This window comes from Pleurodeles waltl, chromosome 6 (genome assembly GCF_031143425.1).
Source record: "Pleurodeles waltl isolate 20211129_DDA chromosome 6, aPleWal1.hap1.20221129, whole genome shotgun sequence".
NCBI lineage: Eukaryota > Metazoa > Chordata > Amphibia > Caudata > Salamandridae > Pleurodeles > Pleurodeles waltl.
In genome coordinates, this window is record NC_090445.1 from 1,695,413,978 (window position 1) to 1,695,441,474 (window position 27,497).

The window sequence follows — 27,497 nt, forward strand, 5'->3', positions numbered from 1 at the left end:
GCTACCTGTGGTGCCTGTTGACCCGGCGTCGGGCGGATCCGGTGATCGGCGTCGTTCTTCGACATCTGCTGACGCCATGTCGACGCCGAGGATTGAGGAGAGGCTGCATTCGAGGAGACGTGCTCTCCGTCTCTTGGAAGAACAAGAGTATCAGCAGGTCCTGGAGGAAGGAGAAATTGAGGACTCTGGCGAGGGTCTTCATGGGCTGGACACAGCTAGTGGCCTTGATACTTCCCCTGAGTGGGACTTGTCATCTCCAGGGGAGTATACTGAAGAGGCGGCCACTTTTCATGCTGTGATAAAGAAGGCAGCTAACTTCTTGGAACTGCCTTTGCCGGTAACTGAGGTGAAGCAAAATCTGCTGACTGAGGTTTTACATCCGGCCTCTACATCAGCAGAACCTCTTTTGCTATTTAACGAGGCGCTGCTGGAACCTGTGTTGGAGGTCTTGAATGTACGTGCGGACAGTCTCAGTCGCCATTCCTCGGCTGACCACGAGTGGCGTCTCCATCCAGATCAAGTCCGTCTAATCTTCCAGATTTGGGGGTTTCCTCGGATAGATCTGTTTGCCACCCGGGAGAATTCGCACTGCCCGTTATTCTGCAGCCTCCAGTATCCGGTGCAAGGAGCGTTGGGGGACGCGTTTCAGAGAACCTGGTGCGACCAGTTGCTTTACGCGTTTCCCCCCATACCCTTGATTCCTCGAGTGTTGAGGAAAATTCGCCAAGACCGGGCCCAAGTAATCTTAATTGCTCCGGATTGGCCAAGGAGGGTGTGGTATTCCGACCTTCTCCAACTCTCACTGTGCCCTCCGCTCCGTCTCCCTTTCAGGGCGGACCTCCTCTCGCAGTCGCAGGGCAGGTTTTACACCCCAACCTCCAGAGTCTGCACCTTCATGCCTGGAGATTGAGCGGGGCAACCTGAGTTCCTTTTCTCTCCCGCCTGATGTAGTGGATGTTATTTTAGCGGCCAGGCGACACTCCACTAAATCTATCTACGCTAATAGGTGGTCTAAATTTGTGGTATGGTGTGGAGAGAGACAGATTGATCCCTTACGTGCTCATTTGTCAGATGTTTTATCTTTTGCTTTGTCTTTAGCTCAGAGGGGTTGTGCAGTGGCTACTATTAAGGGTTACTTGTCTGCTTTGTCAGCCTTCATTTGCCTTCCAGACCAGCCTTCGTTATTTAAATCTACTATAGTACTTAGATTCTTGAAGGGCCTTATGAATAAATTTCTTCCAAATCCTTTCGTTATGCCTCAATGCGATTTGTCCTTGGTCCTAAATTTCCTTATGGGGTCCCCTTTTGAGCCTATGCATTCTTGCCCCATAAGATTGTTAGTTCTTAAAACAGTTTTCCTGGTGGCTATAACATCTGCAAGGAGAGTGAGTGAGTTGCAGGCTCTATCGGTAAAACCCCCTTATAAAACTTTTTATGGGGATAAGGTGGTGTTGAGGACCAAGGCTGCTTTCCTCCCGAAGGTTGTTTCACCCTTCATTTGGCCCAGACAATTACTCTGTCCACTTTTTATCCTCCGCCTCATCCTTCAAAGGAAGAAGAGAGACTACATTGCTTGGACCCAAAGAGGGCGTTAAGCTTTTACATAGACAGGACGAACGATTTCAGGCTGGAGGATCAGCTTTTCATCGGATACGTGGGAAAGAGGAGAGGAAAGGCAGTCCACAAGAGAACACTCTCCAGGTGGGTTGTTCTTTGCATTAAAATTTGTTACTCTTTGGCAAAGAAGGATCCTCCTGATGGTATTAGAGCTCATTCCACCAGAGCTAAGTCGGCCACTTCGGCCTTGGCCAGAGGTGTTCCTGTGGTCGATATCTGCAAGGCCGCAACTTGGTCGTCCCTTCACACTTTTGCGAAGCATTATTGGTTGGACTCTGAGGTCAGAAGGGACGGCCATTTTGCACGGTCAGTGCTGCAGGATTTCTTGGTTTGACCATTCAGGCACCCACCACCGAGCACGGTACTGCTTTGGGACTCTATTCATTAGGTGAGGAATCCACAGGTAGTTGTATCCATCAGAAGAACGAGTTACTTACCTTCGGTAACAACTTTTCTGGTGGATACATTAGCTACCTGTGGATTCCTCACGGTCCCACCCGCCTGTTTGGTCGAACCAAGTAATTCTTGAGTGTGCTCCTCTTGGTTTTGAGGATTGGTGTAGATTATGTATATATGCGCATTTGTATATATCTATATAGATATATATTTAGTTTATATATTTATTTACTTGTTTAAAAAAAAAAGATTTTTATTAAATTAGTGGTCCATCTTCTCGCAATGATGTGTTGTTTACAATGTCATGAAATATTGCTATTGTCTTTCATCTCATTGGATTATTGTTCTCAGGCACGTAAAAAATGTTGGTACTGACGTTGGCACGTCGGCGAGGACCTCTTATTGCCTGTATGACGTCAGACGGCGTCGCGTGGGCAAATGTGACGTCCTCGTCGATGTGCAGAAGCTAGGAAGAAGATTTCCGTCGAATGCTGGTGCAGTGGGAGTATTCATTAGGTGAGGAATCCACAGGTAGCTAAAGTATCCACCAGAAAAGTCGTTACCGAAGGTAAGTAACTCGTTCACCTGGCACTCACTCTTTTAAAAAGTATGTGTTTAACCACTATCTGAAATCTGCCTAAGGCAGGGAGGTGTCCGCCCACCAATATGTGGACAACACAAAGTTGTACCCTAAATTTGTTTGGCATCTCACTTTATAGTCTGTCCTACTGAAGATTCAAGAATGGATGTCTGAAAATAACCTGATTTCAAACCTGCAAAAAAACCAATTTTTAATGTTCTCTCCGTGGTTCAAGAAGCCCTTCTGTCTAGATCTAATTCACACACTGAACATCCCTGACTAATCACCATCAGACTTCACCACGTTCTCTTCTTTGGGATTACTTTACACTCAAAAACCTCCATGATTCTTTTTTGTAAGTATGATGGCCAATTCAGCAGATTTTTACATGCATATCTTAACTAGGCTGAACCTCTATTATCCACTCAACTTCTCAGAGCAGTAACTCGTACCCTCATTGTTGCTAGACTTTATTTAGTAAATGTGGTCTTATTGCCCTTCCCACAAAATAATCTCTTCCTGCTGAAAACCAAAACATTTGACAATATCACACCCTTCCTCTCTCAGTTTCTTTGGCTTCCCTTAGAGGCCGCACTAAAGTTCAAGTCCAGCCAACATAGCCATTCACTTCAGCTCCTGTCATGCTTCCGTACTGAAAAGGTCTGGGGCCACCAGAGAATCCAGAAGTGAAAACAACCTTGTTGCTCAAAATACCTGCTTTTCCAACCACATATGTCCAGCAATAGTCCTTCTCAGGTACTGCCTCACTCCTTTGGCACACACTATAAGGTGACTGAGAGTAAAATCCACACTGACATCCTCAAAAAACACCTAAAATCTCAACTCTTTGAGCTGTTTCTGTCTAACTAAGGATATCTAACATTGACTGCCACCTTCTGATTCCTGAGGACTGTTCTCTCCTCCAAAGGATACCCTATCAGCTTTAGGTGTTGATTGTTACTAACCAGCTTTACTGATTAACGTGTTAATCCATCCTCCTATGATACATTACTGTTAACTCTTGTTTGTTCTATGTAAAGGACTCTCATATTGCAGTGCTTTGTAATAATAAAAATGATTTTCCAAACAAATAACATAGTAAAACCTGACCACAATCCAAGCCTTTCAAAATTTGTCAGTTACATTTTTCACTAATATCTCAAAGTACTACCACATTTCCCCAACTATTAGGCCTACAAACTGGCTGCTAATATAAGGAAGGGTTAGATTCAAGACCATTGCCCTACAACTAAGTTCTCGGTATGCCTCAGCCCTCAGTTACTTACCTACCTCTTCATGACTCAGTAAACACTCTGAACCAGTAATAAATAATTTCTTAGACACACCAAAAATCACTGGACAAGAGTTGTGTGTTGTGTCTTAAAATCTAGATCAGAAATCTAGCGATTGCACTTCTGCTTGCGATTGCACTTCTGAAACAATTAAGCCAGAAACAGCTAATGAATTTTAGAGGCGCTTTAACAGCTTTCACATTTTAGCTTTACTGATTTTGTCCGGTCTTCGAACACGTAGGTCTTAGTGCTCTGTAAATATCTTGGTATCATTAATGAAGATGATGTTAAGATTGAGGTTTTCCTCATGGCAGAAACTGATATGGGTTTCAGAGTTACTTTCAATGTAAGTTGCCTGTGTATCTGCTGAGAAGTCCTCTTTCCTTCTGTGCATCAGCAGGATGGTGGCATACACATTCACTTACTAAACCATTAGTAGGGAGAAGAAGAAAAAAACTAAGAAAAGCAAATAATGGCTCTAAGGAACAATACCTCCAAGAATTGGATATCCACAAGGGGAGCAACAACAGGGAACAGTAATGTTCACCCTATATTTGCATAGAAGTTAAAAGTCCTCCCAGGAAAATGCATCTCATGATACCTGAATTCATTCCCGCAATGGTATTCTCATTGAAACATTATCTAATCCTAGCTCTGAACAACTTAATTCTGACACACTATGGAAAACAATACTTCATCCCATCAGTACAATGGAGGGAACCGTAAAGCATTTAAGTTGTGATGAAAATATCACAATATGCTATGGCTTCACTTAAGAACGCTTCAGGAATCTTCCAAATAAATACTGAAACTTACACAGTCATGGGCACCCAAGAGCCCTTGAGAAATAAACCATCAACAATAGCTAACACTATAAAAGTAGATAATCAATCTCCCGATTATTCTGATTCCACCTTAAATTTACAAGTGACATCAACATTTGCTGAGGCACCGTCAATTCAAAAAGTAAAATCAGAATCGAAATGACTACAGATTCTTCTTTAGAAAATCATAATATTGTGGTAAACGAAAAAGGATTTTTTCATATGTTGTAAATAAATGGAATCACGTTTCAATTTATGATCACTAATTTTTTTTTGTACTATCTGATAGTATTTAATGCATGTAAAATGGAAAGCTTTGTGAGTCCTGTGCTTTTCAAATTACATATAATTAGGGGGAACCTCGTAGGTAATCAAAAGGTCCCCATTTATAAATAAGTCCCCCGGGATAATTAATTTCATTAATCTGTAATATATCTTCATCAAGGATTCTTATGACACTTGGCAATGATAATACTTAATAAAGTGCAGTACTTTTTCAAAGCTTTTTTGTGTGTCATGGAACACCTTGAGAGTTCAAAAATCATTGGAATTTGGTCTAATTCTCCAAGCTAGGCATGCAAAACAAACTTGATGAAATACTGGTATTTTGTTCACAAAGCAAAGAAGGAATATTAAAACGAGTCATTAAGACAATATTTGAAAATGTTTATTTGCTTTGAAATCCTGGTCTTAGTATTTATCATGCGCCATCTATGACCTCGAAGTAGAGTCCATTTGGGAATGTATCTCCCAGTCAGCATTCAGATTAGCTATAGAAACACAAACCATCTTGCTTTGTTGTACTGCTGATATGATAGAGCAAGCAATTCAAACTACATTATGAAATCTTCTAATACTACGACTAGTCGGCCCTGTCTAATAGGACACATACTTGAACCTGTAGGGTTACATATTCTTCACATGAGCTTTATGCTTTTTTCTTTAAAAGAATTCAGATTATCCTGATTGTATCAACAATTTACAAACCTCAGATGTAGGCTGTATGGCTTTAAAATAGAATGGATACTTCACCTCTCTCTCTGTTTTATAAAAATGTATTATATTGACTTTTTAAGAAGGAGATAACAAGCAAGTGTCTGCCTGGTAAAGTACATAGGAGGTTAGTCAGAAAGCATACATACGCAACGGCATCTCAGCCAAAGGTAAAGAATCTGATACAGATAAATACATATGACAGCCCAAGTAACGGTGACTACGGCAATATGTAGATTGTCCACTACAGTCAGTGAGGACGGCAACTTACATCGTTCCCCGCAGCGTGACAAATGTATAAACAGAATTTCGTTATATTACATAACTTGCCTGAAAAGACCCTGTCAAACATGCAGGGAGAGGAGGAGAGAGAACGGAGGGGTAATTAACAGTTAATTGTGTCTAGGTTGGCATAGAGCTGAAGAAATAGATCAAAGCTTTATCACATGAGTTATCGCGTGTCAAGGAGGTGCCCCCAATATGGTGGAGAAAGTGGTGGGGTATATCAGGGATGCATTTAATTGTGCGGCCGGGATACAGGGGCCTTGTCGACTGCACCTTCACTGTCACAGTCAGGTAGAGAGGAAGTATTGCAAAGCCCTCGCTGGAGTAGGAGTGGTGGTTAGGTTGGAGTCAGTGCCTCCGCGCCGGGGGTGAGTTACTGGTACCTGTATCTCTGGCAGTGCTGAATGCCAGTTTATCTGATAACTTCAACCAGTAAGTGTCCCAGAGCGTGGTTAGCCCACTCCGTCCCCGTGGTCTACAGTCTTATGCCAGTGCACTAGCCTCCGCCGTGGCCCAGTGTGAGGTTAAGCTTAACCAGTTATCGATTGCGGGAGGCTGGTGCGCCTTCCAAGACATGGCAGTAAGCCGTTTGAACAATATCAACACAAGGTCTACAAATTTTAAATAGTGTTTGGTCCGCTTGGTTCTCCTCAAAGGAGGCAAAGGAGTGGGTCTGGGTTGAGCAGTGTGTCTGTTAGCTTCGAAATGTTTTGTAGCTCTTGGGACCAGGTGGTGCAAATCAGCGGGCACTCCCTCTCATTTGAAGAAAAGTGATGTTGTGACCACATCTCAGGCAAAGGGATGAAGTGCCTTGGAATATTCTGTGGAGGTGACTGGACGTGAGGTATGTGTGGTGGGTATAGTTGAATTGCGAGTATTTTAGTCAGGGGGTGCGTGATGCATATTTCACCCATTCCAGGGTAATCAACCACTGCTTGTCTGTTAAGTTAAAGCCCAGGCAGTCATCCCATCTAGCTTCACTGCGCGGGTGGGGGATACTATTGACCTCCTGCAGCGCCCTATAAAGGATTGAAACCGCTCTCCTGCCGAGGGTCACTATGCAGTGTAGCCCACAGTGGGGTAAGGGCTCGGATGGGATACATCTCCAAATCTCCCCTATCACTGTTCTTACAGAGGTATGTGAGAGAAACTGTCCAGTGTATAGGCCATGTGAACCTATAAGATCTGGGAAGGAACTTAATGAACCATCGCTATATAGGTCACCTATGAGAGTGAGCCCCTTCTCCCTCCATGGGGCGAAGTTGTAGACATGACGGAGGTGTTGCAGCTGGGGTACTCTCTACAAAGGGAGCTGTGCGGAGTATGGCATTGGTGTTTGTCTAGGTTGGATACAATGGTTCCAAACTAGTTTTGCGATCCGCGTGAGCAGCCCAGGGGCACCAAGGGGTGAGTCAGAGAAGAGGAGTCACTCAAGCACCCCTCTACCACCCAGGTCGGCTCAAACCATGTCATCCTCTGTTGTGTGATTGCCAGCTATCCAGCGCATCGGCCATTTCAGCTGGGCTGCCGCAAAGTAACGTTCCATATCAGGCACCGACAGGCCGCCCTCTATCAAAGGGAACTGAAGCATGACGAGGGACACCCTCTTGCATCCCGTTCCCCTTGTGAGTGCCATTATCAGGCACCATAGAGTCCAGAATAAAGTTTTTGCGGGAGACACGGGTAGCGCCACATAGAAATACAGGAGCCTGGGAAGGACCAGCATGTTGGCTATGGACACCCTGCCCCTAAGAGAAAGGGGGAGACGTGTCCAGAAAGATAGGGACTGTCAGATAGAGGCTAGGGCCCTGACATGATTACCATTTATTGTCAGCTTCTGTATAATAAATCTTGACCCCTAGATAACGGAAGGTCCCAAGAGCCCTCAGGAGACGTCCTCCATCTAGATTTAACTGGTGCGGAATGCTCGCTGTCTACAATGGGAAGATACAGGATTACCCCCAATTTATCTTAAGTTCAACTGCCTCCCCGAAATGGTCCAACACGCCGTAAAGGGCTAGGAAAGTGCCCGTCACATCCCGCATGTAAACCAATACATCATCTGCATATAATGACATTGTGTGCCAGTGCGTTCCAACTTGGACACAGCAGTCAGGGCCTTTGCCTCACCGCTATGCTGCAGGGCTTCCATAGCTTACCAGTGAGAGAGAGCAAGCCTGTTGCGCCCCACTCTGTATAAGGAATGAGCGGGAGATCTGGGTGCCGATGCGAACTCTCACTTGTGGGGTGGTGTATAACAACTTCACCTAGCGCAAAAAATTTGGACCAACCCCAAACCACTCCAGGACCTGCATCTGGTATGACAAACTTAGTGTGTTGAATGCTCTTTCAAAGTCCCGGGAGATAGCCACTGGGTGGCCCGTCTTCCAGGAGACTGCGTCTATGATATAACACAGTCGTCTAAAGTGCATGGCCATTTGCGGCACGAAACCACATTGGTCTGGGTTTACTAATTGGCGGATCAACAGGATTAGTCTGTTCGCTAGGACTGTGCTCAAGATCTTGTAATAAGTGTTCAACATAGACAGCGGGTAGTATAAGCTCACCTCAGTTGGATCCCTGCCGGGTCTGGGTAGCACCACTATGAGTGCCTCGCATAAAGAGCACAGCAATTTGCCCTGTTGGTGTGCAGCCCTATACATCTGCAGCGGCCGAGGTTCTAGTGTATCCTTAAAATTAGCATAACACTGAACTGGGAACCCATCGGTACCCCGGTACCCAGTGTTTTCCCACGAGCCATCTGCTGAATTGTCATATGTACTTCATCTATGTGTAGAGGTTGTTTTAGGTCTTGCAATTGAGGCGGCGGTAAACTGGGCAAAGTGAGACCTGCGGTAAAGATTGTGTACAGGAATGGGAGGGAATGGCCAGGGAAGAGTACAGTTGCTCATAGTAGTGGGCAAAGGTATTATTAATTGCTTCCTGAGTATTCACCTCCTGGGCCCTGTCATCCCGAATCACCCCTATGACAGATCTAGGAGTTTCTGAACGTAGTAACCACGTTAACGTGCCTCCTGGTTTGTCTCTGTCCATGTGTTGTCGGGCCAGATATGTCTTTTAGTCGACATTGCAGAGGCGCTGTAGCTCCTCTCGGTACTGGTGCCACTGGGCAGTTAGAAGGGGACGCGCCTTAGGGTAGTGACCGCCTCCCTCTCAAGTGTACAGATAATGTTTTCAAGTTCTAACACACTGCATGTGAGAGAGGATTTCACTCCCAGGATGTGGCTATACAGTCCCTCTCAAAACCACTTTCATTGCGTCCCATTTTCCCCCCTACGTCACCCACAGAACTCGAGTTGTCAGTATAGTATGTAGAAATATGTGAGCCTATCGTCTCTCTATATACTGTATGGTGTAGAGCCTCTGTTCTCAATTTCCACAACGGGATGGGTGACCTAACTGTACCCCACTGGAATGTAATTTTAAGGGGATTTTGATCAGATAAGCTCTTGCCTAGATATTCGGAACCTCGTATAATGTATTTGGTGTTCCAGTGCGTACTAGGAATATTCACTATCCCCAGGGTGGCTTAGGTGCCATATATCATGCAGGCCCAGGGAAGAAGACCAAAGCTGAAAATGCTTGGTGGCCCGTAGGCCAGAGGTGTTCAGGGGGGAAAGAACAGAGTGGTCCAGTTTTGTGTTATGTATGCAGTTGAAGTCCCCTCCCCAGAGTCCGGGTGCTCGAGGGTCTTGTAGTAAGGTCGGGGAAAGCGTATTTAAAAAGGCACCTTGAGCTGTGTTAGGGGCATAAATCTATGCAATCATGATGGAACACCCAGCTAGAGGGCCTTCCAGGAGAACATATCGTCCTTCTCTTTCCACGTGAAACTTTTGTTTGACAAATGGCACCCCCAGGGCAACCCAAATAAGAACTCCCCGAGCCAAAGTGGCTTATCCTCTGCCATATATCTGGCCACTCTGCCTCCGGTTAAGCTTGAGCAGTTCCCCATTTGTCAGGTGTGTCTCCTGTATACATGCACAGTGTAGCTGTCTGTGTCTAAGGTAGGCATATACCTTGTGTCTTATAGGAGGAGTGTCCATGCCCCAATATTCCAGGTTAGAGCAGCATATCAAGCAGCCATATCAAAGGTATACGATTTCTAAACTGGCCCCAATCCCCTCCCCCAATCTCTCATCATTCCCTCCAAGCATCGGGCATCATCATCGCCAGCTAGACACGTCAGAACAATAACATACACATGTGTAACAACTCCTCGAACCCAAGCCTGAACAAGTATCATCCCACAACTCCCCAAACTGTTTAATCAGAGCGCAAAAGGCACTTATCGTTCATTCAAGTCCATGCAAGGAAGGCAGATGTGCAGGAGGCCTGTTATAAAAAGAGTTTCATATTGTGGGCCCTCAGGGAAAAGCCAGGTATTGAACCAGAGCTTACAGTAAGAACATATGCAGCATCAGGGTGGGCCATCAGTGGTGCAAGCTTCCCACATCTGGATGAGCCCGCAGGGCCAGGCAAAGTCAGGAAAGTATTAATGCCTTCATAAGTCGTCAGCTGTGTGTGGGGTGAGTGCTGGGCCCCCCACTTGTGAGGTCCAGGAGAACGCTGTAGTCTCTGTATCCAATTCGGGTCAGTGAGTGGATGTTCTCTGAGGGTGGAGAAGGGATTAAAGGTCAACTGCGAGGTTTCAAGCACTGCCTCCGCCTGCTCCTTTGCAGCCTGAGCCCGAGATGGCTTGGCCCTAGGCAGTTTACATGTGAGTCGTCGCTTGTGGGGTGTTAACCAGGTCGACTCATCTCGAAGCTCCCGAGGGGAGTGTGTTAAGCCTTTGGCATGCAGCCAGGGCCACACGTCCGCAGGGGTGGTAAACATCCAAGTCGCCTCACCACCGATTACTTGGCGTGTGGGCGGGATCGGAAGCGCATGTTTAAAGTTCAGTTCTCTGAGACGTTGCTTAACCTTGCCATACGAGCTGCGCTGCTTCTGCACCTCAGTGGTAAAGCCGGGGTAAGCTGTAATCTCTGCATCTTCATAGTGCCACGGGCCTTTCATGTGGGACAATTGAAGAATTAAGTCACGATCTCGGAAATTGAGTATGTGAGTCACAATGGGCCGAGGTGGAGCACCCGTCTTGGGCTTCCTCCCATGTACCCTGTGGGCCCTCTCCACGTAAAATAACTTAGAAGGGTTGTCTGCCAGTACATTGTCAATCAACCATTTTTCAACGAGCAGCTCCACATTAGGGCCCCCTGCTTGCTCGGGAAAGCCCAGCAGTCTAATATTTCGCCAAGATGTCCCTTTGGTATCCTCCGCTCGTCTATGAAGGGAAGCCACTTCCATTTGGAGCTGCACCATCTGGGTCTGCAGCTCCTGAACCTTAGGGTGAAGGGAGGTGAGAAAGGAATCCGCCTTATCAATGCTCTCTGTCAGGTTGTGGTGGTCTACCCAGAGTAAATTTACATCTGGATATTGCGTCAATCCTGGATTCCAGGGAGGTCTTCATGTCCAGGATAGCTTGAAGGACCTTATCGAACTGGATGGAGTGCGCTTGAAGAATGGTTTCTAGTTGAGTGAAGGCATCAGCCGTGCAGTCGAGGGGGCCAAGTGGCACTGGGCCCTAAAATGGGTATTTTACATTTTTGGGCTTTCCCGTCATGGTAAAATAGTGAAAGGTAGTAAGTGCACTATTGTAGACAAATTTCGACTCCCGCAGCGCCCAACACTATTGGTCACAAGAAAAGTGATAGCCGCCTGAGGGGGCCAGAGACCAAATGTTGCAGGGGGGCACGCCAGCCTATAAGCGCAGCCCTCCTTGGAGATAGGGAGGCGTCCGGGGGCTCCAAATGCCACCAGAGGGGAAATCAGATCGTCTTGTCACCCATCTCCCCTGGACAGCACTCCTGCAGCCAGGCCCTGTTCCTTCCTAGGGAAACAGACCCTGAGAGGAATCAGCCGCCTAGTAGGATGCGGCCAATCTCAGGGGATCCTCCAACAGGTGAAGGACCCTCGCCTCAAGCAGGGGTGTGGTGTAGTTCAACAACTGCGTTGTAAGCCCTCGGCTGTACCTGGCGCAAAAGAAAACAGTCACGCCAGTGTCTGGAGGTCGACAAGTAGTTCGGGGAGCTCCCCCCGGTACAGTCTTTGCAAATAGTGATCACCACGTTTGCCTCTGCCTCACTCCAATAGCAGTCCTGTATTCCGCTGGGGAGGCAGGTGGGAAACAGACACCCGCCCGCCTCGCAGCACAAGGCCCAGTAATGCCGCGGGCAACAGGTAGTTCCAGGTCAGGCCACCTCAGGAGGGGCTAGTAGGGCCCAGGTGCAGGGGGGCAAGAGACTGGTATTCGAGTCCTTGGCCCCAGCTCTCACCCCCAACAGCCAGCTCCCTCGGCGTAGATGGTTGGGGGTTCGCTTCCGACCAGTGCGCCCCCCTCGCTCATCAGTGTCCCGTCGGCGCCTTACCTCGGTCTCCGGGGCTCTAGCAGGGAAGGGCAGTCGTCACTCGCTGCCACGGCCTTCAGCTGGATTGCTGCGTGGCAGATCTCTCCATGTTCTGCGCAGCTCTCACCATAAGCTGTGCAATGCCCCACCGCCTCACCAACCCTGCAGCACGTCCTTGGCAGTGGGGGGTGATCCAGCTCCCCCGGTATCCAGCTCCGAGCACCAAAATCGCAGGGCACAAGTCTCCGGGTCCTTCCCCTTAGCCATTATCTCGGGTAGTGGGGGATGGTAGGGACCTGGCCTCACCCCCTTCAGGTGGACTCCTCACCCTCTGTCCCCAGCCCAAGTCCGTGGAAGCTCCAGGAGAGGACCGGTCTGCGCTGTCACGAGGGATCACCTCTTGCTGCTCTAATGCCCCTCCTGAGCCCCAGCGGGTCACGAGGGATCACCTCTGGCTGCTCTAATGCCCCTCCTGAGCCGCAGCGGGTCACCAGGGATCACCTCTTGCTGCTCTAATGCCCCTCCTGAGCCCCAGCGGGTCACCAGGGATCACCTCTTGCTGCTCTAATGCCCCTCCTGAGCCCCAGCGGGTCACCAGGGATCACCTCTTGCTGCTCTAATGCCCCTCCTGAGCCCCAGCGGGTCACGAGGGATCACCTCTTGCTGCTCTAATGCCCCTCCTGAGCCCCAGCGGGTCACCAGGGATCACCTCTGGCTGCTCTAATGCCCCTCCTGAGCCCCAGCGGGTCACCAGGGATCACCTCTGGCTGCTCTAATGCCCCTCCTGAGCCCCAGCGGGTCACCAGGGATCACCTCTGGCTGCTCTAATGCCCCTCCTGAGCCCCAGCGGGTCACCAGGGATCACCTCTTGCTGCTCTAATGCCCCTCCTGAGCCCCAGCGGGTCACGAGGGATCACCTTTTTGCTGCTCTAATGCCCCTCCTGAGCCCCAGCGGGTCACGAGGGATCACCTCTTGCTGCTCTAATGCCCCTCCTGAGCCCCAGCGGGTCACGAGGGATCACCTCTGGCTGCTCTAATGCCCCTCCTGAGCCGCAGTGGGTCACGAGGGATCACCTCTGGCTGCTCTAATGCCCCTCCTGAGCCCCAGCGGGTCACCAGGGATCACCTCTGGCTGCTCTAATGCCCCTCCTGAGCCCCAGCGGGTCACCAGGGATCACCTCTTGCTGCTCTAATGCCCCTCCTGAGCCCCAGCGGCCGTGCCACACAGCAGCGCCTCAGGTGCTCGCCGCTCCCACCTTAGGCCGCACCGCTCCTCTTCGCTCTGACGGCCTCGGGGAGCGATCCTAACTCCTCAGTACCCAGACTTGTGTGCCCCTTCCTTAGGCTGTGATTATGGAGCAAAATACGCTGTGCTCCTAAGGATTAGTGCAGGATGGAACTGCGAGCCCACTCGGAGCTCTCTCTTATGCATCCGAGCTGGTCGCCATCTTGGATACTTCATCTCTTGAGCTGTTTTCCAGGTTTGGTTCCTCCTCTGAGAGACACTTATTCACCAAGCAGGTTTTCCTGGCAGTCAAAATCACACAGTGTAAGGAAGCCTTAAAACACTGCCTCAGCACATAAAATATGTTGGAACTCCACTGAGTAGCTGCGTTTTTTCAACTGACCTTTAAGGAAATTTTACTACGTTCCAATAACACAATTTGTTTTCATTATTAATAATGATTCCAATTTTTAGTGATGATAACCGCTAAAACGTTAGATCCATATTATATAAAGACACTGGACATGAACTGAAATGAACCTATTAACTCTCGGTGATTTGAATGTAAATGAGTTTTAATATGTTTATTTTAAGTGGATTGGATTGAGATTACTAACTACTACATTCACTCACACTATTTGCAGAAAATTGAGGTAAGTGGAACAGTTGCCTGGACACTTAGCTGCTACCAGGATGTTTCTTAAAGGAAGTGAATAAGTGAGATAGTTTAACCCTTCTTCTCCGGTCCTTGATTTGGTTTGTAGTGACAAGGGAGTGGGTTTACATTTGTCATGTGCCTTTCTCATTAATGAATGAATTTCTCATTAATGAAGTAATTATGACATTACAAAAAAAAAAACCTTAACTTAGACCTACCTTAAGATGTGATTGACAGTGTGCCAGGCTAGAGGCTGAAGATTCTGGGGCAAAAAAGTTAATGGTTGAAGGAAGCTGTACCAAAGCCCTTAAAAAAAAAGTATAGACTACAATATATATAAAGTGCTCTGCGCGTTAAATCTAAACCACTGATGAGACTATCAGCTTTCAAGCACGCTGGTTAAAAGTGAAAGATAAGATAACACCGAAGGGCCTGCTGCAGAATTGATAACACACCTTCACCATACATATGGGACCTGGTAGAAAACTAGAATACACACCAGAGTACTGCAGTGCTTGTCTTTGTCTGTTAAGCCCAGCATACCCCAAACCCACTACCTATGGTAACTGAAGATCTGCCACCTCTGGGCCCCAAGCTCTGCAACTGTTTTCTGTCTGATTTACGGTCAGAACCATTCATCTTCAGACATTACTAGAAGCACAGGTCCTGCGACTAAGTTATCCTTGTTCCCTAATGCAGCACTTACTTCTAGAAACTACTTGCCATAAATGCTCTAAGCAAGTGTACTGATGACGTTCAAGGGTAAGAAACCAACAGATGATTAGAACTAAAGGGGCAGCCCAGGGTCTATCTTAGTGATAGACTGGTGTGTGCTGCTGGTCATTTCCCTCTTGAAAGGTGTGTGCCTGCCTGTTCTAGAAAGTGCCTAAGAGTGCTGCCAGTATGCAGAAGGAAGGCAGCAAAGCTTGGCATGGCAGCCTAAGCTCTCACAACCGCAGTACAGTGCTATTTTCTCAGATGTAATATTATGGTTATTTTTATTCATAGGATCTGTGCAACCTTCTTTAATTAACTTTGCAATTGTAATAAATTTGCAACACATATAAAATAAGGATTGAAATACACAGTGTACAGATCCATTCCAGTTGACCCAGCGGGCAAAACTGGTTGAAGCTGCTACCCCAGGGAATGCCTAATTTAGATCTGTACACGAAGGTTACTATTTGCAATTTCTGTGTCATTGTCACACTGTCATGAAGGCAATAAAGAGGGGCCTTTGGGCTGCTTTTGCTTTAAAGGTTTTCAACAGCTGGTTGGGTATTAGCAGATGTCTGGAAGAGCAATAAAACATAGACATGCTTGTCCCTCTATTGATTGCAAAGTGTCATGGCTTTTTGTAGGCTGGTCATTTCAAAGCATATAGTAGAATGTGATCCAAGCCTCTGGGTTTAGATCCTCCAAAATGCTTACGTTATTTGCAGGGTCTGGGATCCAGACAAGTGTTATAGAGGCAGGACTGGATAGGTTTTACCTTCCAGTGCATTTATTACTAATTCCATGTGGATCCCTTTGAAGCAGTGTTGAAGCCTGTGAGTGCTCTTACTGCAGCATAAGCAGCGTTCTCTAGCCTACAAAAGCCCCTTGAATTTTAGTTATGAGTCACTATCACTCACACATAGGAAAGAGGAATTGCTACCCCCATGGTGAAGCAACCTATACAGCAATAAACAATTTTGGTAGTCGTCCAAATTACAATAACAAATTTGTTTTGACGGAATTCGACCCATAGAACAAGGGCTGTTCAGGTCCCCCCCCCCACTTTTTTTTTTTTTTTTACCCTTTAAGGGCCTGATTTAGATATTGGCGGAGGGGTTACTCCATTACAATGGTGACAGATTACCCCTCTACCGAAATCTAAATCCCCTAGAGATAATGGGATTTAGATTTTGGGATATCCGTCACCGCTGTGATGGAGTAACCCCTCCACCAGTATTTAACCCAGGTTCTAGCTGTTTATGTGGAGCACAATGAAGGTGTTTGAGGCTAGGAGAGTCTACAACACTTATCCCCCACGCCTTCAAGCGTGGTGCTGAGTTAGATGAAAGCTTAGAAAAGAGGTGCCTGATCGGAGGTTTTGGCTTACTCGGGCAGATCGCTCATTAGTGAAAATCTGATTTGCATCACCCACTGCTGTTAAATCATTGCCTCCATGTGCAGGAGCTCTAATTCCTAGGCATACTAGTGAAACCCCTCTTGTGAATCAGAACACTTTCCCTTTAGTAAAACTTCAGAAAGCAGTTACCGAGCCCAGGTGTCCTACACAAACACACTGCTGGGCTCTGGCCATGCTTAGCAATTGACCAGTCTTGTAATTGAGTTAGTACATCCCTGCCCTGTGGGGACTTTAAATTACTTTAATGCTGACATGTTTACCTAATAGACATAAATCGGCATTCAGACTTATCAAGTAGAAACACTAAAGACCATAATTTGCTGCACACACCAATTGTTTTCCTTCAAGAAAGTCCCACAATTGGTGGTGTACGTGACACCAACTGTCTAATGAGACCGACTTCATCAATCTTCTTTTTTATCTTCACGTGCGTGCTAATGACTGGTTAATTCAAATTTTCTGGGACCTTGTTTCAAAAAGCAGGCGTTACAAGTGCATATTGTGCATATTCTTCCTTTATTGGCAGTGGATATCTACTGTCAATGAAAGAAAATGGATATATATTGTCAATGGAGGGAAGACAAAGGTAGAATTTGCACACTATGTAATTGTAACCTCTTATTCTTGAAACAAGGATCAGAATATTGGAACTAACTGAACGCTAGAGTGCATTTGGCTGTAAAAAAATAGATTCGCATTCACTCCACTCACCGTGCTGCACAAACCTGACAAATTCACCAATACAAATTCAGGGATGTAATGTCCACAATCAATGAGTGAACCACAAAATGACTTTAAAGAGGTCTTTCTCAGGACAGTATCCATGTAGAAACCTAGATACTTGATACAAGGTAGTCTTTGTCTCTCTCTTACCTAAAAGTCAATGATGGCAATAGTTCGTGTGAACCTGAATAAGTTTCTATTTAACTCCCAAGGCTCAGCAGCGTCTCTGTTCCCTCCAAAGGCTACGCATCGCCCGACTTCTCCATTACATAATGGGACTGTAGTTACTCAAAGTTTTGATAAATTTGTCTGTGTGATCAGGGTGCATTGTATATTGCTGGATTTGCCACTTTTTCCATTTTTTTGCTAGCGCTGCTCTGTGTCTTCACCCAAAGAACCAATTGCTGAATGCATGTTTCGGTTATGTGTTGTTCCCATAATAAAACATATGTTTGATTTAACCCTGCAATTTATTGTCTTATCAGTTGAAACGAGGAACTTTCTGTTAGTACTTCTGGAGGCTCCCTAAAAATAACAGTGTACTCTACTGATTCCAAAGGAACACTTTGTACCTATACGCCCATATTTATTTAAGGTACCCCAGTTCCATGCAAAAGCGAGTGTGCTCCCTGGTTTATGCATAGTCTTCTTTCAGGAGAAGCTGCCTCCAGTACAGTCTATTTGTGAAGAACTCTGCAAATGTCATATGTTTCCTGATTCCCATTCTTTGTGCTGCTGCGTTTCATTCTAGTCACAAAGCATCTGTCCTTTGAGGTTTCACCATCCTTCTGATTCTAAGCATGTTGCTAGCAGATGTCATTAATACTGACATTTACTAGTTGAACAGAAGGTCAGAGTATAGTTTTTGTAACCTTCGCAGCAGAGTCCAAAATGTTGCTGCGGTGTGGCTTTTTTGGTAGCCACCTCTGAGAATAAGGGGGTGAACCCCTGTAATCAGAAGTGAAGGTCTCATTTAACCCCCAAAATGCAGTTGGTTTGTGTAAATCTTAACAGGTTGATGTGAAATATTCTCATCTTGCTTACCCGTTGGAATCATTTCCATCTTTCTCAGATTTTTATTCTAGGCACAAAATGACTACTTGTTATCCTCTACAAGTGTGTTGATGATTAAACGTCATAATTTGCTTTCTGTTCATCATGCACTTGATGTCGCAATCACACTATTCCCACCACAGACGTTTGACGTTGTAGAAATGTTAGAAGTAGCCACCTCAGCTGCAGAGAAGCAAATGATTGCCTGTTCCTCATAGAGCTTTGTGACTGGCTTTATTAGCACATAGCTGAAGGTGAGGTGACCCCATCCTTGGGGGGCTCAGTCTAGCACCACTCGCTCTCTTCACTTGCATTGATCTCTAACTGTCTGTGCTGTAATCAACATGCTGAGCTCTGTTCCTCACTGCATCCAGGTCCATCCTCAGTTAACTTGCCAAATAAATGAGCGTACTTATTCTTGATCTGCTTGTTCCCCATTCTGGACGGAATTAACCATTGATCCAGTCACCCAGTTCAGCCAATAAAACCCCCAAGCCCAATTCTATAGGATTGACGTGACTTGTATCCAACAGCACCTGCAACCCTTCCCTGCCTCCAACCTCAAGTGTCTCCTCCAAACATCTCGAGGTGGACCCAGCTCAGTAGATGGATGGAAGCATGCACCCAGTACTCCACCTCCTCTCCATCATTGTTCCCTTGCTCCTGACTACTGTTCTGTGCATAGGTGCTTTTCAGGACCCAGATTAAACGGACCTCTTCATCCCTCTCATTCTTTGGGATGACTGCTTTTATCACGTTAACATACACTAAAACCTGAAGCTTCTTTCCTTTCAATAAACCAACACCTGTATCATCACCCTTGCCTCCTTGCTTGTTTCTCTTACGGCTGCATCCCCCGATAGTCATCATCAAGCGTGATGCCATGTGGATGCAATTCAAACTGCCCCAATAAACACCTGCCTTCTTATTTTAATAACTGGTGTTCTGACTCTTGGCTCCAAAAGGGGCTTACTAAAGCTTCTCTTTCTGGCATTCAAATGCACCCATTCTCTGACACCACCTGGGCTCGCTAACAACACTTGAATCTCCAACCCACACTGTTCTTGGCAGACCGCCACCTTTTTTTTATTCCCTCCCCCAATGTTTTCCCCTGTTTTATTACCTCCCCCAATGTTTTCCCCTGTTTTATTACCTCCCCCAATGTTTTTCCCTGTTACTCACAACACTGTCTTCCTTATTAGCATTAATGAAAGCCACAAGGCTCTGGCCGTGCCCTTTGAAGACCTGATGCAATGACATGCTGGATGTTTAATGCCCTCCAGGCACCTGTAGATAGAATTACACTACAGCCACTTTCCCATCCATTCCCACCAAACGACTCCAATGTACCCTTCTTATGTTTCTGTAGATCTTTCCACTCCTTAACTTCCCAGCTCTATGGAGGCCCTGAACACAGATCTTCTATATACCATTCTTTTAATTAGCCTTTGTTAACTAAACTAGTAAATCATGTGTATATCATATCACTCACGAAGTACAAACACTGAGACGAGGCACAAGGGTACTGGAACCATTGTCAATTCTTATTTCATACATTATTACGGCTATCATTGTAATTCTAAATCCAGAATATTTGGTGTTAGAATATCAGACAAGTCAAACTCTACATCACATCACATTTTTTAGGTGGAAGTCTACCAGACAGCACAGCTGTCTGGTTTGCTTAAAACGTCTTGGGGGCATTCTGAGAGCTTCCCTGGGTGTGCATTCTACCCATTTCTTACCAATGGCTTTGTGTTTCGTAACTCACAGTTGTTTACTTGCTGTTTGCTGGCTTTATTTGTTTTAGGCTGTCCAGTTTAAGTTAGTGCCATAATCTGTAAATTGTATTTTTCCACAAGTGCTCGCTTTCTATAAACCAGTCTATAAATGTTGTTCTTAGATTGCCACATTTGCTATGCATTGAAATATGTCAAATGTCGGGCTCTGTCTTCCTAGGGAGAACGGTGTTTACTTTTCTTTCTCTGACTTCAAAGTGAGAGTATTCATCTAACAATCTGGGGGTGCGAAAGAAAAACCTTTTTTCTACCATACAACATTTAAATGCCTGTAAATAAAATGTGCAAATGTTTCAGAATATATCAGAATTTTCATTTCAGACTAAATATAAATTTGTTAAAAGATGCTTAGACATTTAAACGAGAAAACCATAACTTATTCTTTGTTACTTTAAAATTTGAATTGCATTATCTTTCACTGATCTGTTTATTTCTAGGTGCTTAGAGTAGATTACATTTCATTTTACTTACCTGAAATATGTATTTTTGTTTTTTTTCCATACAGATAATTGTACATCGGAAGAAATGGACAGTAACAGCTTCATCCAGTTTGATGTACCAGAGTACAGCAATACTGTTCTGAGCCAATTAAATGAGTTACGAGTTCAAGGAAAGCTGTGTGACATCATAGTCCACATTCAGGGTCAACCCTTCAGAGCCCACAAAGCAGTTTTAGCCGCCAGTTCTCCTTACTTTCGCGATCACTCTGCTTTGAGCACCATGAGTGGCTTATCCATATCAGTCATTAAAAACCCAACTGTTTTTGAACAGTTGCTTTCTTTTTGCTACACTGGAAGGATGTCCTTACAGCTAAAGGATGTTGTTAGTTTTTTAACGGCAGCCAGCTTTTTGCAAATGCAGTGTGTGATTGACAAGTGCACGCAGATTTTGGAGAGCATTCACTCAAAGTTTAGTGTTGTTGATTCTGTCACTGGTGACGTCATTGAAGAAGACCAAGGGAACCACAATGGAATCAAAGAAAGTAGCTATTTTGCCAATCCATTAGAAATATCGCCGCCATATTGCCCTCCTCGGCAGTCCACAGTAAGCGATTTAAAGATGGACACCAGCATCGCCTTGCGAAGCCGCTTACAAGAAGAGGGGCAGTCAGACAGAGGGAGCAGTGGTAGTGTTTCAGAGCATGAAATTCAGATTGATGGTGATCACGAACAAAGCGATCTTATACCGAGAGAAAACCAAATTGAAGAAGTGAAAATTAAAATGGAAAAATCAGACCGGCCAAGTTGTTCGGACAGCTCTTCTCTTGGCGATGATGGCTACCATACAGAAATGGTGGATGGCGAGCAAGTGGTGGCCGTTAATGTTGGTTCGTATGGGTCGGTGCTGCAGCATGCCTACTCATCCTTTTCTCAGGCTGGTTACCCTTCTGCCCATGTTTCCGAATCTTTCAGAAGTGCAGGGAGCTCTGGTCCCTCAAGGTCATTGCTTAGTGGTTACAGAGGTCGCGGTCGTCAGAAACGCGCCTCCCATTTACACAGTGACATGCATAGGCTGATACAAGCGGCTGACGGCGATCCACTAGCTACCACCACAGGATATGACAACAGTCCCCAAGAGAAGAATTCAAGAGGTTACTGGCATCCCTACAGTGAACGGTTAATCTGTATTTACTGTGGAAAGACTTTCAACCAGAAGGGCAGCCTTGATCGACACATGAGATTGCATATGGGTATCACTCCCTTTGTTTGCAAGTATTGTGGTAAGAAATATACACGCAAAGACCAGCTTGAGTATCATATTCGTGGTCATACAGATGATAAACCTTTCCGCTGTGAGGTCTGTGGCAAATGCTTTCCTTTCCAAGGAACTCTAAACCAGCATCTGAGAAAAAATCACCCTGGAGTGGCAGAAGTGAGAAGTCGAATGGAGTCGCCAGAAAGAACGGATTCGTATGTGGAACCGAACCTCCATAATGACACCTCACTTTCTGAAACAAACATGGACTCACCAGTTGATTCACGTAGTGGTGAAACCCTCTAATTACAATGCTAAACGCCAAGTGCAGCCCAAACAAAGCACATGAATCAATGCATATTTTTAAGGTTTGCTTTTTTAGTATTCTCTAAAACTAGAACATAAAAATAGCTTTTTAAATTTTGATTGACTATATATTGTTGATCTATAAATGCTGATATAAGCGGTCCAGGATTTCCGTGTTAACACTACAAACTCTTTTTCTTAGTAGACAGTGTACTCTAAGTTTTCGTCTCCGAGTATCTTTAAATCACTGCAAAGCAAGTGGAGTAACATCATAATAAATAACACCAGAAAGTGAAGTAAATCAGTTAAAATTCAACATCTTCACCTTTAGTTTGTTTGTGGTGGATTTTAAAAATAAAAAAATGGAAGAAGGTTATAGAATGCAAATGAAAGTTCAGTGCTCGGCACTCAGGTGCATTGGGGAAGCCACTGGTGGTTCTAGCACACACATTTCAGAATGCAGTTGCGTTATTTGTTTGCAACTTGTTACTCAGCAATCTCTATGTTTAACATACACTGGTTGACTGATCATGACAAGATAATTGATTTACTTTGAAAGACTTGCAGTGTAAGTCCATGATAAATATAATAAAAAATGTGGGGGTGCTATGCACCTTCTACTGGGCAGGAGTTAACCTTGCATGGTGCTACCTTATCAGTTGCCCATTCCCCTTGTTTAAGTCAATTTGTGATGGGACCCACCTGGTGGAGAGGAACTGTTGACATTGAATGCAATTTTTAAAAGTGGATGGACTATAGGATATGTGTGTGTGTTTTTGTGTGTGTGTATGCACACACATACAGACACACATACATAAATAAAATTATAATTATATCCCTTATAATATTGTTTTTGTAAAGTCGGGATTTATTTCTATATAAGTTTTTTTTTTTTTTTTTTTTTTTTTTTTTTTCTTTTTTACTATTCAAACCAATGTAGTATATAAATAATAGTTTACAATAGTATTGTGTAATATCATGTTTTTGTCATTGTTCAGTTAGTGGCAGCATCCCCTATGAACTATGCTCCCTTGCCTCAAACTGCATAGAAATATGACAAACGTTTTCATGATTATTTTCATAATTGAAGTGAAAGTAGGAACATTTTATTTGAACAGACTTTAACTTTCTTCATTTGTAAGAGTTGGGGCACGCTGGGTGACCATTGATTATCTTTGCACATTAGTAAAAACATGTATGCCCAGAAATAGACGTTCTTTTATACAGCTTTGCCTCATAAGATAAGTAAACCAAATATTGAAATAAGGCCAATTAATTGTTCTTGGAACTTACAAGATATACATCAAGCAAGATTTGGTCCTGATCTATAATTTAATTTGTACTGTATTGTTTTGAAGCCCAATCGTAGCAGTAATTTTAACACATATTTCAAGTCTAAGACATCTACGCTAATTTGTGCAGTGGAAATGTACCAGTTAAGGAAATTGAGTTGAATCTTTTACAGATGGATTTAGTTCTAGCACTAAAGTAAAGATATTTTATAAATGTATTTACAGTACATTTAACTAGTCTTCTTGTGGGTTTTAGAGAGATACAACGTTGTCTTTCTTCATCCACTTACAAGAAAGAGCATGTGAAGAGCGTTGAACTGTATTATTGCAAGGAAACTTTAAAATACTGAAACTGTAAGCAATAGTTGTGTGTCTGTGTAATGCGCTAGAGAAAAGCCATTACATCTTCCTTTTTAATTTATTGATGAACCATGGTTCTGGACTACATGCAAAGGTGGAAGCTCAAAAGGAAGAATACTTTAATTATTTTTTCATCAGATATGTTCATTGTTTTCTTACACGTGGTGCTGTGCAGTTTTTATTTAAATATCAATCCAGTCAGTACGGTATAATGTGAATCCAACTGATTTTCATGAACCAAGAGCAAAGGTAACATAACACCACAAATCAAGAAACTGGGTGGTAAACTACTGTATGAAACTATTTTGCCGCCAAGTTACCTTTCTGTTTTTTTTATTATTATTTTTTTTTTTTTTTTACATTCTTGTGTTTATCATAAGTGGTCTGAACAGTCGGAGAAAAACTAAAAACAAAAAAGTGTTATTTACTCTAGACATGTGTAGTGATTTCATGAACAAGTATTAGTAACACACTGACTACATTGGCTGTGTTAAATTACATATTTTCAAGCTGATATGAGTTTACCAAAGAGTGACTTATCCAAATCTGTTTCTGCTAAAATAAAAAGGAGATATGTAATATGCATTGCTTAGAGTGTACAGATTCAGGTACAAACATTGTAGTAGAACTCTTCAGGGCAGGCTATATATCCTTTTTCACAGTATTCTGTTTTATTGCAGGTTCTGTTTGCTCACTATTTCATCCGGTGTTAGTGTTTCGCCTATTCCATGCAATCCATTCAACCAGTGTTAAAGTATCAAGCCATAACACTACTGTAAAGTGCAGCAGTGCTTTGAAGGATACATCCTTGTAGGCCAATGTGAATCCACTTAACCTCTTTGAGCATTACTTCAACCTTTCAAAAGAGCGTGAACATAAGAAAAAGTGTTAGCAAAATGAAAAATACCTGGCATCAGCAGTTCGATTGTGCCTTGCCACATGGATACATGCCAGGGTTATTGTTATCCTAAACCAAAACACATGTCAATCTGCAGTTCACGTTTCTTGGTTTTATGACTCTTGGGTGGGCTGTCAGATGGAGGCAGCTGTTTTTTGATCAAAGATTCTTTGTTTTGGGGGCTCTTATTTAGTGCTGTAGGGTTTTACATTTCAAGTGCAGTAATTCCATGCCGTTAACAACAAACAATATTTTGTGACGGTCTTCTACATGACTAATACACATCCTGAAATAATTTAAATCCTATTCATAACTGAGTCTGTTCTTGAGCTACCTTTAAAGTACATATAAAAATGTGAAAACAGTGACAGTGTCCTATTTTATAATATATATGTGTACATTTATATGTTTAACCTGTAATTACAAACTGTGAAAACAAAGACTTTTATACTTTTGCTAAAGTTTGTGGTATTGGACATTTAATTTTAGTGCTCCTAATCCTATAGCTACCCAGTAACTTCTTACAAGTGTAAATACTTTAGAAAGTAGATTTGTTAAAACGTTCTGTATTATATCAGGCGTCTATTTTAGGTTATCTTCGGTTGTCTCCGAAGCTCTTTCCAATTGGTTCTGCAGTGGTTAGTGTGACGTGTAGCATTAAGGATCCTGTTTGTACACTGTAGAATTGGTTGTACTGTAGATTTGAAATGAGAGCCTTCTAATGAGATTGTACTCTTCCCAGGCATGTATAGGAATCCATTTTATCCTTGAATGTTTTATACCCAAGTCAGAAGTTTACTTCAAGCCAAAATGATAAAACCTTATGAAGCATTAAAACGTGTGCTTTTTAAGGTAATGTTACATGAGTGATGGCAGAAATCCAAGGAAGGGCTGTCTGAGGCGTTAAATTGTGAGCTTTTACTAAAACATCATTGTATTTTATTTGAATATGTTTTACATGAGTTAACTGTGATAATTCACTACTTAGAATGATTATCCTGAATGGGGTCACATGCAACCTCGACTGAAAGGGACTCAAATATGCAACACCTAATCTATTTTCTAAGGGGAATTTACCCTTGAATGGTGCTTTTAGACTGGTCAGGGTTATTTATTAAATTTTATATGAAAGTATTTGAAAATTGTGTAAATGTAAATTCTTTTCTGACTATCTTGTTAATGAATCATAGGTTTAATAGTATTCAGTAATAGAACAGTTTAATAAAGTCATTCAGAATGCTCAACATTTATAACTGCTTGCTATTTTTCATATATTTAACAAAGTGCCAGAACAATATAGTATGTTTATCATTTTTCAATGCATTAAAATCGCCTTTTAAGTGTACTACTTAAATTAAAAGACTTGGTAAATGCGAAGTAGGCAAACATGCATGTAACCACTGGTAAGACAGATGATACTAGAGAGTTTGAGAAATTCCTGTTATATCTGTTACACATAGGTTATATACTCAACATTTAAAATTAAACACCAGGTTCAGGTCTAATTTGGAATAAGGTTCACTAGAAGCCAGAAGCATTCTTTTTTTCCAGTCTGTTTAATTAGTCATTGTCACTTTTATTTATTTTCTGATTTGTAGCATATTTTTATCATGCTAAATGTTTGAGCAATTTGAATGACTTTTCTCTGTGTCATAACCTTGCAATATAAACTGGTAACCTCACAAACTCCACACTTCATCATATGAAGTACATGAAGCTAGCTATGCTGATGCTCTAATAACTTGCCATTAAGGGTTATTTTATAGCATGAATTTTTACAAAAAAGTATTTATTCAAATGATATTTTACTCCTGTATTCCTTTTGTTTGTTTTTTTTTCTGTTAGATTTGTGACGTTTATATTATACTTTACTTCTGCTTTTTTTTGTTCTGATGAGTTCTTGTTTTTTTGCTTGTAAATTGCTTTTTTAATATAAATAAAGTGAATAAAGTCAATGGGGATTACTGTTTGTTTGTAAATAAAAGTGCTGATACAGCAAGCAAGTTGTATTTTTGTTGTGTACATGCACAGACCTTCAGAGCTGCATATTTTAAAGTATTTCTTCTTTTCACCATCTTTAAGGCCTTTTCTCGAGTACAACACTACGCACATTCTTATGATATAAACATTTTTCATGTATGTTTTTGTTGTAACTACATATTGTTAGCCATTGATCTTGTGTAATAGCATATTATTTATTGAAAACACTTCATAAGTCTCTATTTTGACGAAAGTTCCGAATACAAGTTTCTGCTAATGCAAACATTCTACTCCCCCTCCCTTTACTCCCAACAGTAGAGCTAAGTGGAAACTTCCCCTTTCCAAGGGTGCCTCTCGCCAGTGGATCCTCCATCAGGGATTGCTGCAGGGAGTTTTAAAGAGGTGTGTGGACACTCCCACTGCCCCCCAACAACTTTCCTCAACCTAAGAGGGTAGATGTAGTTGTTTACTTTGAATCTAACAACATGAGGAGGTGGGGAAGAGAGATAGAAGGGTTAGTTGTTTAAAATAAATAGTATGGGGTGGGGGCAACCTTCCCTAACGTCTGGCTGCATCCTCATCACTAAAAGCTAAACAGCAACTCTTCCCAACCTCCCTCCACATGGTGGCCGATAGGTTGATTTGGTCCCAGTCTCCCTTCTTCAGGAGCTGGAGAAGTGAGGAAGTAGAAAGCACACTAGACACTAGAGAGAGATTTATTTTTTTAAATGAATATGGTGGAGGAGGGTTGCCCATCCTAGCATTGTGCAGTCCACCCCACCCTTTTACTACAAATATCTCTCTGTCCCACTGATTGGTCATTTTGGTAGGCTCTACACCTAATGTTTGATGCCCCAGGGGAGGAAAAGGCACAATGGACCCAGGCTTTTTGTTAATATGTGAAATTATTGCGGTCAGGCCCATATGGACATCAGCCCATGGTTATCTCCTTTTATATTTAGGGG

General features: G+C 43.6%; 1 protein-coding gene across 1 annotated transcript in view; it reads left to right on the top strand.

Moving 5' to 3' along the window:
- The window catches only part of ZBTB34 (zinc finger and BTB domain containing 34), a 66,026-nt gene extending 39,519 nt beyond the window's left edge, over positions 1–26,507 (top strand). The window contains exon 3 of the mRNA XM_069241775.1: positions 20,507–26,507. Within this exon, the coding sequence (XP_069097876.1) occupies positions 20,507–22,002 (1,496 nt within the window). The 3' untranslated portion in view covers positions 22,003–26,507. The remainder of the gene's footprint in view (positions 1–20,506) is intronic.
- Positions 26,508–27,497: the final 990 nt, after the last annotated feature.